Raw genomic sequence first — 17,585 nt, forward strand, 5'->3', positions numbered from 1 at the left:
CAAGTTGTACGCTCTCGTTTTCTCGCCATCTCGTGGTGCCCGTTCGAACTAATTAGTTCGACCATCTGATGAGAGATGGCACCACTATTGCGCAATCTATCGGTGGAATATCGAATTAATCATTCCAGCATCGAAGGAGAGACGGCATCACTATCGCGCCCTCTATTCGTCCTAACCCGAAGGAATCAATACCAGCAAAGAGATGGCACCATTATCGCGCCATCTATCGGTGCTAGCACGGCCTAATCAGTTCGAGCGCCCGAAGAGAGATGGTACCACTATCGCTTCATCTATAAGTACTCCGCGAAACGTTTTACAATTTAAATAAGAGACAGTCGAGCCTCTAGTAGTCTTCTGACGTACCCTCTTTGTTAGAACTAAAATGAAACTTAGTTTTCACTTAATAAACATATGGCTGGATCCGACAGTACTTATTCATAAATACCATTTTTGGGCTACGAAATCTTCGGGAATATAATCTGGTCATGGCGATCGATATTTTCGTTATTGGTTATATAGTTATATTCATTATTATTTATTTCGTGATATTGCTGAAACAAATGAAACGTGGTTAAGATTGGAGGGGTCGATTTCACATCACAGAATCTCTTCTTTTGGCGGGCTTAACAAGACAGAAACTATGCGACCAACTTTTTCAAATTCTCAAAGTAGGAAATCAACTTAAATTAACCGAACAACCTCATAGTAACTAAAAACAACTTCATGTAAAATAACAAAATGTTTTCGCTAACGTCGCGCGCTCGGTGCAACTTCTTTCTGCTTTAACAATCCAGGGACAATGACATTTTCTGCAAATACTGCCATAAAAATACTACATCTAAATTCAAACATGACCAATTGGCGAACTGTCAGCGGTCATGTTGGTTGTTGAGCCACGCTAGATCTTATTGGTTGAAATCAAAATTTCAAATGACATGTGCATATGACCATTAAATGGTCCATCTCATAGTCAAAATTTTTAGTAGCAAGGGACAGGTCAGTTTGATTCTAACCGTAAATTGTAAGCACAGCACATAATAAACTTCTCTGCCGTTTTAAAGTTATATTATTATAAATATTTTCTGTGCACCGGTGAAAAATTCAAGCACAGTTGTAATATAAAAAACGGATTTTCCAGATGTACATGAATATGTTGAATTTCTTAATAAATATATTCTGCTCTAACTATATGAATAAATTTATGTGAATGTCCAATGTATAAATTTGAAGGATTCGTTGTCACACTTTTATTCAAGTTCAGCATCATATAAATGTCTATAATTCCTAACTTTGGATGGTTAGTGATGCCAGAACTAAATAACAACCCAAAAAGATAATCCAAAAAGAGTCGTCCGTTTTTCTTTTTTCTCTATTATTTTAATTTACATTAGCCCATGCAACCCATTATCAAAAATAAGTTTCGGATTTCTGTCAAACTTAACATGCGCGCTAGAATGATTTGAAAATTGAAATTGAAACGTGTAAGAGAACGGGGTCCTCTCGGGGTGAAGTGGGTAGCACGAAAACACGGAACAGACTTCTTACTATTTTACTGAGATTGCGTGTCTTTAACAATTGCGTGAGATAAAAGAAAAGAATTCGCGTCCGTCGCGTAACGCCGTCGAACAACAACTCCTGTGTCGGAATCCGACTCGTCGTGACGTGCCGGGGTCCGAGCGGGATCAAAGGGTTTTTTTGCGTCGGGCCGTCTTAAAGCGTTGCAGTTAAGATACTGGCATCGGTGCAGTGGTAGTTCGTTACACTCTCCCCCCCTAGTTTCGAACTCGGCTCGAGGAGGAACCAGATATCTTCTTTGGTGGTCGTCCTCGTCTCTTCAAACTAACGACTGCTTTCTCGTCCTCAGCGGAATTTACAGGAGTTAACGAGGAGACATGATACACTCCAAGGGTCTTTTTCAAGTCGTCTGGACTGGCAACTTCATAACTGGTGGGTGATACAACTCTGATTATTTCGTAGGGGCCATCTCGTTTCGGGTAAAATTTGGCTGTCACGCCTTTGGCTGCGTTGCTCAATGCATGTGTCTTAACCCAAACTCTGTCCTTTAATTGAAAAGTTGGCGGGTTTGATCTTCTCGAATCAGCATACTGCTTGTGTCGATCCTGGTGCTTTTCGTGGCTTTCTTTAGCTTCGTTCCATGTTCTTGCAATTTTCTGAAGATAAGGGGCGATCTGTGGTACGAAATTGTCCGTATTTGCTATTACGCGGAAATCTTTGTTGATGTCATCGAGGGTCCTTAATTCTCTCCCAAAGGTAAGGTAAGCAGCAGAGTGCTTAGTTGTTTCATTCCATGCGCTGTTCATAGCGAATCTGATCGTCGCCAGTTTCTCGGGCCATGAACCATGGTCTTCTTTAACAAGCATTGCTAGTCTTGGTTTGAGATCTCTGTTTTTCCTTTCAACCATATTTGCTGATGCGTGGTACAATGGTATAAGCGTTTCCTTGATGTCTAGTATATAGCATACTTGTTGCATGACGGCTGACACAAACTGTACACCGTTATCGCTAATCACTTTTCTAGGCAAACCATACCGGAAAAATACTTCGTCGATGAGAGTCCGTGCGCATTCTTCGGCGGTGACTCTCTTTAAGGCAAATAACGCAACCCACTTTGATGAGTTGTCTTCGACTATGAAGGTCCACTTTTCTCCATGTGGTCCCTCGGGCAATGGTCCAAAAAGGTCGATGCTTAGTGTCTCGAAACGTTGGGCATATAAGGTGTTTGTAATAATCCTGCTGGCTTTTGGTTCGATGACTTGTATCGCTGACATTCTGAGCAATTCTTTATATATTCGGCTATGTATCGCCTCATTCCGGTGAAGTAATATCGTTTGGCTATTCGCTGTAAAGTTCGCTCAACACCATAATGTGCAGCACTTGGTGAGTCGTGATACTCTTGGAGAACCTTTTCCCTCTCGTGGCTAGGGACAACCAGTTGAGCTTCTTCTTCCTCTTCTTCTGAAGAATACTTGTACAGAACTCCCTGAGATGTTAGATATCCACGGTCTGTCCATCGTGCAATATCTTCTGAATTTGTTGACTCGAAACTCTTGATTATTTTTTCGAGTTCCGGGTCTTTTAGTTGCTCTTTTCTTATCTCTTCGGCGCTAAGATGCGGCAGTTCGATCGTTACCATGCAGATTTCGCAAGTCCTTTGTTCATCATGTGCGCAAGGCGGTCGCGATATTGTATCTGCTACCACGTTCCGTTTGCCTGGTCAATATTCAATCTTTACGTCATAACCTTGAATTTGCAAAGCCCACCGCGCTAGACGTCCTGTGGGTGACTTTAGATTGAGTAACCATCTCAAAGGTTGATGATCGGTTTGCACTACGATAGATGAGCCTTCTATGTAGCCTCTAAATTTGTTCAGTGCCCATACTACTGCTAAAGCTTCCCTTTCTGAAGTGGAGTAGTTCCTTTCGGCAGATGAGAGCAGTCTGCTTGCGTATTCGATTGGGTGTTCATCGGCAGCTTCACCTTGTAAGAGTACAGCTCCAAGAGCGTAATTGCTGGCATCAGTTCTGATTGTGAACGGTTTGGTTTCGCCGCATTGTTGTAACACAGGTGCAGATACTAGTGCCTGCTTTAATGTCTCGAACGCAGTCTGTTCTTCTGCGGTCCACTGCCAAGTAGCGTGTTTCTTCGTCAAGTTGCTTAATGGTCGAGATATCTCGGCGAACTTTTCGATGAACCGTCTGTACCAACTGGCGGTTTGCAGGAATGACTGGACTTCTTTGACATTACGTAGAGGAGGTCTTTGTGACATCGCTGCAGTTTTCTCTGGATCTACGGCAATTCCGTCTGGTATGAGTAGGTGTCCCAGGTATCTGACTTGTGTACACGCGAAGACACATTTCTTGCGATTTGCACGGAGTTTGAATTGGTCAAGTCTATCGAAGACTAGCTTCAAGTCTTTAATGTGATCTTCAAAAGTTGGCGACAATATTATCAAATCATCAAGCTAGGCGAGAAGCGTTACTTCTCCAAGTCCGGTTCGAAAACGATCAATTAGGCGCTGAAACGTCCCAGGCGCATTTTCAATCCAAACGGCATGCGACAATACCTGAAAGTCCCGAAAGGCGTAACGAACACTGTCTTGTCTCGATCATTTTCGTCAACATTTATCTGATGATAACCTGATCGTAGGTCAATCGTCGTCATATGTAGAGTACGTTTTGCGGCGTGAAGTAAGTCGTCGATTCTCGGAAGCGGATACGAGTCGCTTACAGTCACGGTATTTAACTTCTGGTAATCAGTACAGAGACGTGTACCGCCATCTTTCTTCGGTACTAAAACAACGGGTGCAGCCCAAGGGCTTTCGCACTCTTAAATAATTCCTTCTGCTAAGAGTCTGTCCAATTCTTGTTTCAGAATTTCCTTCTTTTGTGGCGACATCCTATAGGGTGGAAGGGCCATTGGTGGATGGTTTCCCGTGTTGATGTAATGTCGAGCGTAAGGGGTTGGTTCTCCCCCCAAACGGAAGGTATCCTTTCGTTCTGTCAAGAGTTGATCTAGGCGCCCTCTCTGTTCATCTGTCAACATTACTCCCTCGTCTGATCGCAAATGTTCCAACGATGATGCTTCAATTACTGTGTTTGACAGCAGTGGTGATGAACTCTCATAGTCCAGTGGCAACTTTTCTTCGGGCTGATCGGCAAAAGTCCATTCATCATTGTGAAGATCAAAACTAAGCTTCATGTCTTTCAAAAAATCGATTCCGAAAAGTGTTCGATTGTCTGCTTCGGGGAATATAATAAATTTAGTTTGAACTCTTCTTCCGTTCAAATCTACTTCTACGGACGTTGTGAGCACTTGAGTCTTCTTGCTTTGTCCGTCCGGTAGCTTTACTGAAATTTCTTCTTTGCAAAACTGTTGACCTTTTTCCAGCAATAGCTTGTAGAGCGTACTACCAGCAACACTTTGTTTGGCTGCCGTATCAACAATTCCCTGCCCAATGTGTCCTAAGATTTTGACTAGAAGTACCGGACGAGGTCGTGGACTAATCAGTGTGTCTACTGACGAAAAATCAACGGAGGCAGTCTCCACCGGCTTACATTCCGGACATTTTGATCGAGCAAATCCTGGCTTTCCACAACCGTAACACGTTATGGGGGTAGTTGCAGTGATGGGTGCTGTTGACGTGGATGATTGCGAACTCTTTTGAGATGCGGTTATTGTTTGCGTGTTTTGCTTTGACGGAGCATTTTCTTTCACATGTTTTGACTGTAATTTGCGACACTCGTCTTTTGAATGGCCGATATTTTTACAATATTGGCAACGAACGCGCTTAAAATTGTCACCAAGTTCACGATCGAAAGTTTCTTCAACTAACCGCGCTTGTTTAAGTAGGTCAGTGAATGTTGCGATTTTATCTCGAGGAATCTTTTTCCGAATTTTTCTGTTTAACAATCCGTACACCATGTCGAGTTGAACATCTTCACTTAAAGTATTCGGTGGTAGCTGAGCTAAAATCGAACGAGATTTGCACACGAAAACGTCGGTCGGCGTAGTTGAATCTTGTTCTTTTGCAAATAATTCGCGGTAAACACGATGTGGTGGTTTTTGAGGACCAAAAGTTGTTCTTAGTAACCCTAAAGCTTCATCCCAATCAGAAACTGTGTGTTTTACACCTTGGTACCACTTCGCGGCAAAACCATCAAACAACATCGGAAGTCCTTTCAAAGCGTTTCCGTCAGAAATTTGTACGCAGTCTTTATAGATCGAAATCGCGTCTATGAAAGCATTTACGTCAGAGTCTTTTGAACCGTCGAACCGAGATGAACATTGCGAGAAGTTTCCTGACAATGTCGGAGCACATCTAGTGCTTGCGTTTGTGAATTTACGGTTAATCTGTTCAAAAGTTCTTGAAACTAAGCGTCACTTAACGTTACGTCCGTCATTTTCACTGATTTTAACTGAGAATGCTGATTTTCCGCACGGTCGCGAGATCGCAGGAAATAGCGATTCGATGACTGATCTTCCGTGGCTAACAGCGTGCAATGTAAAATAGAAGCAAATCTACTTACAGCTTTTCCTCTTGTTTGCAAGTGTGTGTGTGTGTGTGTGTTTTCCAGACCTTTCTGAACTCAATGTGGCACTATTTCGTCGTTACTTTGCGTCGGCACAAAATACTGAAAGAAATAGTCACAAAAGTTAGTTTTGTTCTTCACTCAGTCAATGGAAACAAAATTTTCGAGTTTTGGCATTCGGCGCGAACACGTAATTATTCTTGCGTATTTCTAGTCCTTAATCGGCAACCGGGAGCAAGAAACACTATTTTGTTCACAAAACGTTGAAAAAACACGATGTCCAGTTGAACAGATTACGAAAAATCGCGTCCGTCGCGTAACGCCGTCGAACAACGACTCCTGTGTCGTCGGAATCCGACTCGTCGTGACGTGCCGGGGTCCGAGCGGGATCAAAGGGTTTTTTTGCGTCGGGCCGTCTTAAAGCGTTGCGGTTAAGATAATGGCATCGGTGCAGTGGTGGTTCGTTACAAACGCTATTTAAAAAATTAAGTAACTCAAATGCGTCCACCATTGTCAAGATAATAAATAGGGTGATTGGGCAAATTCCCAGAAGAAAACAAGGTGGTGCTAGTGTTGTACACAAAAACCCACATTTCCGGAAGGTTTTTCAATAAATGGTAACAAATATGTAGTATCACATTACCACTATCCAATTGGTGTCTGTCAATAATTTTTCCTCGATTAAAGCGCAAATAACTTGGTTTTGCTTCTATCGATTTATAATTGTTGATAAAGGGACTACATAATTTCCCATTTTATGTCATTTTCAAAATTAAAAAATTTAGCATCCTTTAATAATTTAAGTTTTTTTCTAAATTAAATAAATTTTTGAACATTTCAAAATGATAGAAAAATCCAATAATTTCTTCTTTTTTTGAAGAAGCCACATTGCATTGCAGGGTGACCCATAAGTAATGGTGTATGGCACAATATGAGATTTTTTGGGTAACAATATTACGATTTGACGAAACTTACCTTAGTCCAAAAATCCAAAATTTATGATTTCTTTAAATAATTCCTAAAATGATCGAGGTTTTTGCATAAAAGTTGGCAATTCGGAAATCCATTTTCAAGAACAATTTTGGACCAAATTGTAGTATGGCACTTTTCGTGCATTTGAAATTTCCTAACTTTTTTGGGCCTTAGTGTTGTAGGTATGTAGATTTGAAAAAAAAGTTTCATGTTTTACACTTTTTTTACCAAGAGAAATTCGCATTTGCAATTTTCAAACCAAATGCGATAAAGGCAGCTTCTGGTGAATTTCTTTGCTGTTTGTCCGTATCTTGGGTGTTTAAAAAAAAATAGTTAGTTTTCCGTAATGCCAAGACATAACTCGTTTTCAACCGAATGCGTAGGATCTAGGAAAATCCCCATTTGACAGAATTTAAAATAAACATATAATTGATTGAATTGAATAATTGAATTGAATAATTGATAATTACGCAAGGACCTATCTAAGTTCCTCCTAATTTCAATTCAATTTTACAAATTAAATTCGCAAAATTTTGTGAAGTAAAGCAGACTAGTAAACTACATTACAATATGAAATGTTAGACAGTTTTAACTTAATAGCTGTGTGTAACACATCTTTATGACCGTAGAGGATCCGAAGTTTATAGAACGACTTTTGGATTAAAGAAGCTACGTGACCATCAAAGCGTAGATTACTATCTATGCCGACAATTAAAATTTTATTTTATTATTATTTAAAATGCCTTAATTTTGGCACTTTTCATAATTATGTATTTGGGAGGCGAAACTTTCATCTGCAATTACTAGACTTGCGATGAAGGAACAAGCGTTCTTTCTATAGGAGGTGCTTCTTGAACATTTTTTACTCTTAGGTTTTTGCTGTGCGATATTTAGTATCTCAAAGTAATATTTAGACTTAAGTATCTTTCGTGATTTCGACTTTATTTATATTTTCAATAGAGGTTACAAATAGAAACTTATGAAAACTAAAGCTTTGCTAGGATTTACACGCACAAATTCGGAAATAATAGTTTACATGAAAAAGTACATGTAGAAATTGCATCGTGTCGGCAGGGCTTAAAGAGTAAAAACGCCAAATCAGTTAAGAGTATCATACTGATGTCGACGCGGGTGATGCAATTCCGCATACTACAAACCCTGCATTTGTCGCTATTTTTTTAAACAACTTCTTTTTCTACTGATTACAATGGTGAAAACCGAAAAATAATTGAATGTAGGGTTTAGAAAAAAATGAGGAAAATGTACCCTTTTTAAATGGAACACCTGTATATTATTTACCCTAAGGTTCGTAAATCACCAACAGAACAAAAAAGGTCATATGCAATATTAGTTTAAAATAACCAAATTATCAGCACATTTGTTGAAAGACAGCACCTCGCACTTCAACGCATTTTTGAGCACATTTTTCTATATTGCCTTTGGTATTGTTCTACCATCTATCTGCTTTATTTTTTCTCTAATTGCGGCCTTTAAAACATCAACGTGCTTATAAATTACGTCCACTAAATAATCCGACAAGTAGAAATCAAGTAGGGTTATATCTGGTGACTTAGGAGGCTAAGGAATTGGTTCATTTGGATGGATGGATGTCAAAAATTATTGATATTGTGTGGAAGTTATGAGTTGGTGCGGCATATTGTTTTTAATAGAAATTCCAATTACTTATGAGGCGAAGCTCATTATTCCCCACCAAACCTTAAAGCTGAAACGAACTTCCGGACCAATGATGATGATTTTTTGAATTATTAATTCCAGAATTTGAAAAATTTGATTCGTCAGTCCACAAAATATCCCGAAAATTATTTATATTTTAACGGCAATGACAAAAAAAATGTTCTCTTTGCATTTCCCGCCAAAAACACTTGAATTTATAAGGGCAAAATTTGTGTGTTTTTTTTAATCTTTTGTAGAGTATTAAAGAACAGCTTAGAGTCTTTGACTATGTCTCGCATGGAATTGTCAAAATAGGCAGGAACACCAATTTCTACGTCTTCACTTATAATAAAATTTTTTCGTCTTCTTTTTACAAAAATGGTCCCGCTATTTCTAAAGATTCGATAAAAGCGCAGAAAAAATTGTGAGACGATTTACTGCATCACTTACTTTTCTTCATGTGTAAAGACCATTTTTGAATAAATGCTCCGGCAAATATAATTTAAATAATTGATAACAATTGATATAACAATACTAATAATAATACTAATACAATAATAATAATATACTTCTTTCTAAACTTGAGTACTAAGGAATTCGTGAAAATACCCTAGCCCTTTTAAAATCTTATTTGACCGGAAGAAATCAATATGTTGCCTGGAATGATCGGGAATCCACTCTGTTGGACATTACTAATGGAGTGCCTCAGGGTTCCATCCTTGGTCCACTTTTGTTTATAATATACATAAATGATGTAGAATTTGCAACAAATGCTGCTTGCAGTATACTCTATGCGGGTGACACATCATTGATTGAATCGGAGATAGATCTAAATAATTAATATAAAAAGGCTGTCACTACACTCTCCATGATTGAGCAGTGATTCTCTGCAAATAAACTTAAATTCCGATAAAACAAACTCTCTAATTTTCAATACCAATAGAAGAAGTAAAAAATCTGAACCGGTCAAACTCCTTGGTGTTTACCTAGATGCGTTTTTAACCTGGTCGCCTCATATAGACTACCTGTGCGGTAAATTGTCTTCTCAGGTTTTTGTTCTGAGACAACTGCGAGGCTCCATCTCGCAAAGCACTCTCCGTATAATTTATTTTGCACTGTTTCATAGTGTCTTATCATATGGATTACCATTGTGGGGGAACGCGGCGGAGGCTGAGAGAGCCTTTAGATTGCAGAAGTCCGCGGTTCAGTTTCTTGGGGGTGTTCCGCCGTCCAGCCACTGCCGCCCAATATTCAAAGAATTGAAAATACTTTCGTTACCATGTATGTTTGTTCTCCAAAATTTAGTTGAAATCCACTCAAATTTGTCTGTTTTTCCGACTCATGCTGCATATCACAGTTACATGACGCGAACAGCTGACAATATCATAACATTAAGATCGAGTTTTATTTCTCATTTCATATCCATCTAGTCTAAAAGAGAAATGTGCTGGCAATTCGGTTATTTTCAATATTAGGCTAATGTTGCATATGATATTTTTTGTTCTGTTCATGATTTAGGAACGTTAGAGTAAAAAATATACAGGATTTTCCATTTAAAAAGAGTGCATTTTACTCATTTTTTCTTAACCCCCACATTAAATTGTTTTTCTATTTTGATAATCGTAATCAGCTAACTAGCCTGCTAATTTAATCTACTTTTTATCTCTACTCATAACTAAGTTACCAATGATGAACACTTAATTTACATCAGTTTATAGAGGCCCTGTCTAAACTGACAGAACAAGAACTGCTCAATGGCACCTCTAGTGGCAATTCTCACTTTGGACCCATAGGATCTTGCAGCTTTCAATGGTCAACAGATCGTCAAGCTTCGGATGCGGCATTTTTACAGCAGTATTTTCTCAAAATATGTCGAAATTGTATTAAATTTTCAGGCAAAAAGGAGTTAAGGTGGGAAACGAAATACAGACACCAAGCCACCAAGCAATTTCCGAATTTGTGGGTGTAAATCGGCGCAAAGCGTTAGTTTTTATAAGCTTATAAGTTTAACCTCTATTGAAAATGTAAATAAAATCGAATAAAAGTGAAAAAATAGCATAAATCAATACAAAAACATGTTTAATTTAAGTAACATTTAACATTTTCGCAATTAAAAAAATAATAATAATAACCGGGAATTAAACATTATACAACGTAAATGACAATTCATTTTTAAAATGCCCACCGTTCAAATATTTTCTTATACTTATAAAAAATGTTGTCGAACAAATACACCAAACCTATTTCTAATGATTTCGCTCCCGTTTGTTATTTTTTGTTGTAGATCATTGATATCTGTTATAGGTGTTTCATACACTAAAGATTTTAAGTGCCCCCAAAAGAAGAAGTCCGACTACCGGCGCTAATGTTTTCACGACCGAATCCAGCCTCGCCAGTGAAGAAAATAACATTTAAGAATTGCGGGTAATTTTGAATTTTGACTAAAATTGAATTGCAATAAAACTGCCCACGAAAGGGCCGAAGATCATTTTCATGCATAACTTCCCAAACTGTAGAGCAAGCAATTCTTTCCTGAGCAGCAGTTTTTTCGTACTCGTTGACGGGTCAACCTCGGTTCAGCAGCGGTTCTTTTATACTTTGGTCTCCTTTTATTCATATTATCAGGTTTGAATGATCCTCTTTCACCAAGTCTTCTGTGTATGCAGATGGAACGTTTCTATTGGGATAAGCCTCGATATAAAGCCTTCGTGCTTGATCTGCATTTCCATTTGCTCTTCCGTAGCAACAATGCATATCGGGATATTCAGTATTTGAATATTTCTGACGGGCCATCACAGTAACAGCTCTTTTAATAGAAACTAATTTTTAACGGATTGATAATAACAAAAAAAATTGACTTGTGGTTAAACGAGAACACTCATCGACTTAAAACGAGAGTAACAATTTTTGAGGATTTGTGATTCTGCTTAAGGCAATTTCTTCTACTGTAGAACTTCGGTAATCCGGATTAATCAAAACCGGACTAGTGAAACATAGTGATTATTGCAATCTTTCTAAAAGCTATAAAAATTCGCCAAATACACATTGTTGTAGCACTTATTAACACAAAAAATTTAAACATTTAGTAACACCTAAAAATTAAAAGAAAAAGAACCCACCCACACGCAGTTCTCTTACACCTACCGACATAGAACGACAATGAAAATAGTGCAATAGTTGCATTATTGTAAAATGTAACGTGTCGGATATCGGTAAATGTTAATAAGACTAACAATAAGGACTTATGGAACTAAGATTTAAAAAATCTGCGCGTTCTCACATGGTTCGTGAGATGGACAAAACATTCATTTTTTTTTACTTGTTGGACAAAAGATTCCTGAAACCATTTGACAAATAAAGCTAAAGTCATCCACGCTGTATTGGTATCATGATATTCAACTGGAATGATACAATTCTTAAATGACCTGGGATTTATTGATTTGCCAATAACCATCACCCATCGCCATTTGCACAAGGAACGAAAGTTATTCTTTACTTAGACACTTTACGCCCAGGTGCCGAATTCTCTTTATGATGTACGAAAGTACGATATAGAACAGTGCTGATTCGTGGGCGTTGTAAAGCTGATTTAGTTACACCTGCATCTCCCTAATTTTTTTGGTTGATTTCGGGGGCCATGAGCACAACGCCCACTGCAGTGCTGGAGGGCATACTGAACATTCCACCAATACAGATCTACATACAAGGGGAAGCAAGATCCGCAGTATATAGATTACTGCAAGGCCAGTCCCAATAATTGGTGGACATAGCACGAAACATAACAAGCTTTACTTGGAGGTAAGGGAGGATAATGTCCTAGGGCTGCCTACGGACAGCACAACACCTAAGTATTGCTTCGTTAACCACTACAGGACTCAAATCGCAGCCAGAGAAGACTGAGAAAACGGGCCACCAATCAAGGCAGAAATAACCTGGTATGCTGATGGCTCAAAAACTCAAGAAAGAGTAGGAGCCGGAATATATGAATCCAGGACGAAAAGGAAAATCTCTATTCCGATGGGTAAGCTAGCAACAGTGTTCCAAGCAGGGATCACTGCACTAGAACACTGTGTAAGAGAAATAAAAGCGAGGAAGATCCGTAACAAATCAATTGCAATTTACACCGATAGTCAAGCGGCTATAAAGGCCCCGCAGTCTAATATTAAACGAGATAGCAAGCCAGAACAAAGTTACTCTATCATGGGTACCGGGGCACGGAGGGCATAAAGGTAATGAACTCGCAGACGACGCAGCCCGCGCCAATGCGCCTGATTGGACCAGAACCCTTTTGTGGGGTAGCCAAACCCGTTGCAAAAACAGTCATCAGGGACATGCCGGGGCAAAGACAGGCCAAGGAATTCCTAAGGGGCCCATCGGCCAATTTTACAGCAGACCTACTAAGCTACAATAGAAAAGCCGTAAGAATAATGGAAGGTCTGCTGACGGGCCACTGCAAGCTTAAGAGACATCTAAGCCTGATGGAAGTGGGAGAAAACACAGAATGTAGATTCTGTCAGGCAGAGAGCTATACGAGGGAGCCGTTATCGAAGTTGTGGAGTCTGGTTAGAGAGACGAACCTGGATGAAGCCTTATAGCTATGGAGAGAGTCACAATAGATCCTCTGGGTCGCAGTAACGGACAGGCTGACTGCCAGCTCTCCCAACTGTTAATCTAATCTAATCTAATCATGATATTCAACTGGAATGATACAATTCTTAAATGACCTGGGATTTATTGATTTGCCAATAATCATCATCCATCTCCATTTGCACAAGGAACGAAAGTTATTCTTTACTTAGACACTTGACGCCCAGGTGCCGAATTCTCTTTATGATGTACCAAAGTACGATATAGAACAGTGCTGATTCGTGTGCGTTGTAAAGCTGATTTAGTTACACCTGCATCTCCCTAATATTTTTGGGCGATTTCTGAAGAAAAAGCTTAGCAACACTTGGGCCACTAGACAATTTTTCCTCACTAATTTTGAGGTTACGAACGTTAACCTCTCAACCTCTACTTGTATCGCTTTTTCTCTTAAAATATGGGATGTAACGGTTGCATGTTTTTCCCGCTGCTTAATAAACCACGCCTATAACTCGCAGAGTTTTCTTATGCGATGTCCCTGACACAAGACGATAACATTAGTATAGAGGAATTCACTCACCTAAGAGTTTACAGTTTGTACCCAAAATGTCAAAAAATAAAAGAAAAAAATATTTATTTTCTGATTTTCAGTCATTTTAAAACTCTCAAAACAAAATTTACATTACATACTTAAAAATTAATGCGAACCGTACAACATACACACCTCTTTATTTGCCCAGATTCCTGTTTTATATCCGAAGTAGTTGACGTAAAACAAATCAGCGGTGGTGTCTTACTGGTAATCCAGAGAAGAATCTTTAGTATTTTTCGCAGACAGAGAAAGTCCATTTGGAATCCAAACATCTTTAGAGCCAGCATGCAAAATATTTATTCTTTTACTTCTTTTTGATGGCGCATTTGTTTTACACTTATCAGTTGAGTCAACCCAACCCTTTTCCGGGGTATCATAGGTGTCGAACCAGGTTTCATCCGAGTAAATAATTGGCCTTTGTTATTCTCTGTAAATCCTAATTTTTTCTAGATATTCCAGTCTCCATTTCCGAATTCTAAAAGATTAAATTAAAACTCGCCTTTTGTCAATATTTTAAAATTTAAAACCCATGTGTTTGAATACACTTAGATAAGGTAGTTCTGCCACATTTAACACCGGTTTAATCTTTTTCAAACCTCCTAATTAAGATATCTAATGTAGGCACGCTTTGTTCCTCGTATAACTGGTATAAATTTTACGCCGTATTATATCTTGATCACTTTCATCTACACTCGAGAAAATGTCAGCATCGCTTCATTTTTTCCTCGATGAAATGGGATTATTCACAATTTTGAATACAATTGATGTTGGAATTTTCGTGAATGTGGCCGTTTCTTCTAAAGATGCTAGCTTGCTGGCACCACGTTCAATAAACATTGTTTATAACTTGCTTAATCTGAATAGAATAGTGTTTTCTACATTTGGGCGGGAGCATCTCCTGAGATATAGACTCGCACATATTTTGCATAATACGCACAGGATTCAACACACGCTGTGTTACACACGAAATAAGAATGATTACTAATAAACTTAAACTAAGTACTATATCAAACCAAAGAATATTAAACACGGGTAGGTATAAAATTATTTTCTATTACGGACCACAATTTTACCTGAATTTAAATTCCGAAATTTAGGTAACAATCTTGTAGAATTGTATGTTAACGACCACCCTTGGATAATCCCGTTCAAAAGCAATTGGTCACTTTCTTATATCTATGAACAGTCCAAATCAACTCCATATTTTATAGCCAATACCTTTCCCCTAACACCATTTTTAAATTTTTCTAAAATATCATATTTTTTGGCTAGTGAAGTTTTGCGTACTCTCTTTGGTGCCATGATGCTTTTTAACCTCTAAAAAAATCTCGACTCGTCTTTTGCGGCTTGTTAATAATTAGGGGATTCACTTAGACAACACATTAAAAGTTACATGCAATTGTCGAAGAACACATGATCCGGACTATGGAATACATAAACAATCCGGATTATAGAATACATAATGTAAATGAGTAATATTTAAATTTTGTAATTAATGGAGTTCGGATTAGCGAAGCTCTACTGTATTTTGCACTTCTTTAAAAATAAAATTGAAAAAAATTAGTTTTGACACACTTAATTTGGAAAACATTACGATTTTGAATTCAATTTCCGAACACCCTGTGTATCTAGTAGCTATATGCCAAACCCCGTCTTTAGGGAGGCCTATTAAATTTGATAATATTTATTTAAAATCTAAGCCAAAACGAAACCATTGCAATTTTCGGTGTATCGCGCGGGCTCGAAATTCAAACCCCGAAAAATCAAGTCGCCAATTCGAGACGCGACGCGCTTAGTAGTCGTAGTAGAAGTGGAATAGAGAGAAAAAAAAATCGCGGCAGGCGGTGGTCCGCGCGCGTCGCCACAGAACCCAAACGGCAATCGGCCGCGGATCCTCTGACACGGCACTCTCGATCGCGTCTGTCGTCCACGCCGCACCGGCCGGCTAGATCCCCGTGTTTCGCGTCGCGAGCGATTTTTTCGCTTTTTCGCGGATGAAGGTGTCGCGCGAGTGTGACGTGTGAGTTTTGGATTTCTCGCGGAGGACCTTCCGATTCTACGGTGAGTCGTTTTTTTTCGCCAAAAAAAAATCGTAATCCTCTCGATATGGGACGGAAGAAGTTTTTAGCAATAATTAAATTTTCATTGGTTAGTTTTATCCCTTCTACTTAATTATTTCCACGGAGCGGCTTTTGGACGCTGTGGACAAATCTCATAATCGAGCATCGAAAATTTCAACGCTTTAGTATGACATTCTCCGAATAGTCAAATTATTATATTATGTATTGGGTGTTTCCTCATAATTCACAACCCTTTAGCCTTAATTAAAAAAAAAACATAAAAGATCAAATATTACCCCAAAAAAACATTATTCTGCATAATATTCCCACAAATAAAATTCTTGTATACTATAATAAATAAATTAAAGCAAATCCTCCTCTTCTATACCCAACGTTAATTCTCCCTCAGCAAAATCAAACGGAATTCGATTTGTCTCAGTTAAATTAGTAACTAATCAGATTAAACATAAAGGATATATAAAATAAAAAAATCAAATTTTCTCTTGAAACTTTGTAAAATTTAAAATATTGAAATTTATAACTATACAAATAAAAGATAGTAGGATTAATACTAATCTTACTTTAAAAAAAAAAAAACCTAAAAGATCAAATATTACCCCCTAAAAACATTATTCTGCATAATATTCCTCTTCTATATTCAACGTTAATTCTCCCTCAGAAAAATCAAACAGAGTTCGATTTGTCTCAGCTAAACTAGGAACTAATCATATTAAACATAAAGGATATATGAAAAAAAAATTTTTCTCTTTAAACTTTATAAAACCTAAAATATTGAACTAATAATATAATTCTATACACTTTTAATCGAGGAACTCTTAAAATAAGTAAAATTGACAATTAAAATTTAAATTTACTCTTAAAAATGGTATAGATATTCATAATAAAACTACTGAAAATAAATTTATTATTGCAGAAAGATACTTTTTTATTTTAAGAGATAGTTTTTATATGAAAGTTTTATAGTCATTTCTAAATTGGTACGAACACACAGTAAAAAATTATAAAAATATGATTTGTTCGTATCGAATTATATATTTTAAATGGGACACCCTGTAAATTATTTTACAGAAAGAAAGATCTTTTTTTCCTTTCTTCCCAAAAGTATAGGGTTCGTTTAAACTTTGGAAAAACCGCGTAAAAAAAATTGAATTGAATTCATTTTTGTATAAACGAAAAAAATATCATTAAATTATTATATTGAAAATCAAAAAATTCAATTTATATCAAAATAATAACGACTTAAAAGCTTACTGATATAAAATTTAGAAACGATTTTTAATATTTAGAGTGAACGTTAGTGCCGAGTGGACTTTTTTATAAAAATATTTCCTGCCACTTCCGGTTCCACCGGAAGTTGCTGTCAACTTGCCTATTTCAAATGGAACAACCCGGATATTATTACATTTTGAGATTCTTTGTGAAATTCTAAACAAATTTTATATACTTATGTCTAACCGTTTTTGAAATATTTGACCTTGAAAAAAATTGCACCTAGGGCTTAACCAACTATGAACACGCATATTCTTGCGATGTGAAAATGTTAAGAACGAGGATTAAATTCACATTGTTGTTATTTTTGATGTCTAATTTTATACAGGGTGTCCAAAATTAGGCCGTAAACATTCACATTTT

At 37.7% G+C, this 17,585-nt stretch overlaps 1 protein-coding gene across 1 annotated transcript; it reads right to left on the reverse strand.

Moving 5' to 3' along the window:
- Window positions 1-1,772: 1,772 nt before the first annotated feature.
- Window positions 1,773-2,789, reverse strand: LOC132706412 (uncharacterized protein K02A2.6-like). Its single transcript, XM_060677742.1, has one exon. It carries the CDS (start codon window positions 2,787-2,789, stop codon window positions 1,773-1,775), a length of 1,017 nt encoding a protein of 338 aa, XP_060533725.1.
- Between the last annotated feature and the right edge of the window lie 14,796 nt (window positions 2,790-17,585).

The sequence above is a fragment of the Cylas formicarius genome, unplaced genomic scaffold, assembly GCF_029955315.1.
Source record: "Cylas formicarius isolate icCylForm1 unplaced genomic scaffold, icCylForm1.1 PGA_scaffold_8__14_contigs__length_24414737, whole genome shotgun sequence".
Lineage (NCBI taxonomy): Eukaryota > Metazoa > Arthropoda > Insecta > Coleoptera > Brentidae > Cylas > Cylas formicarius.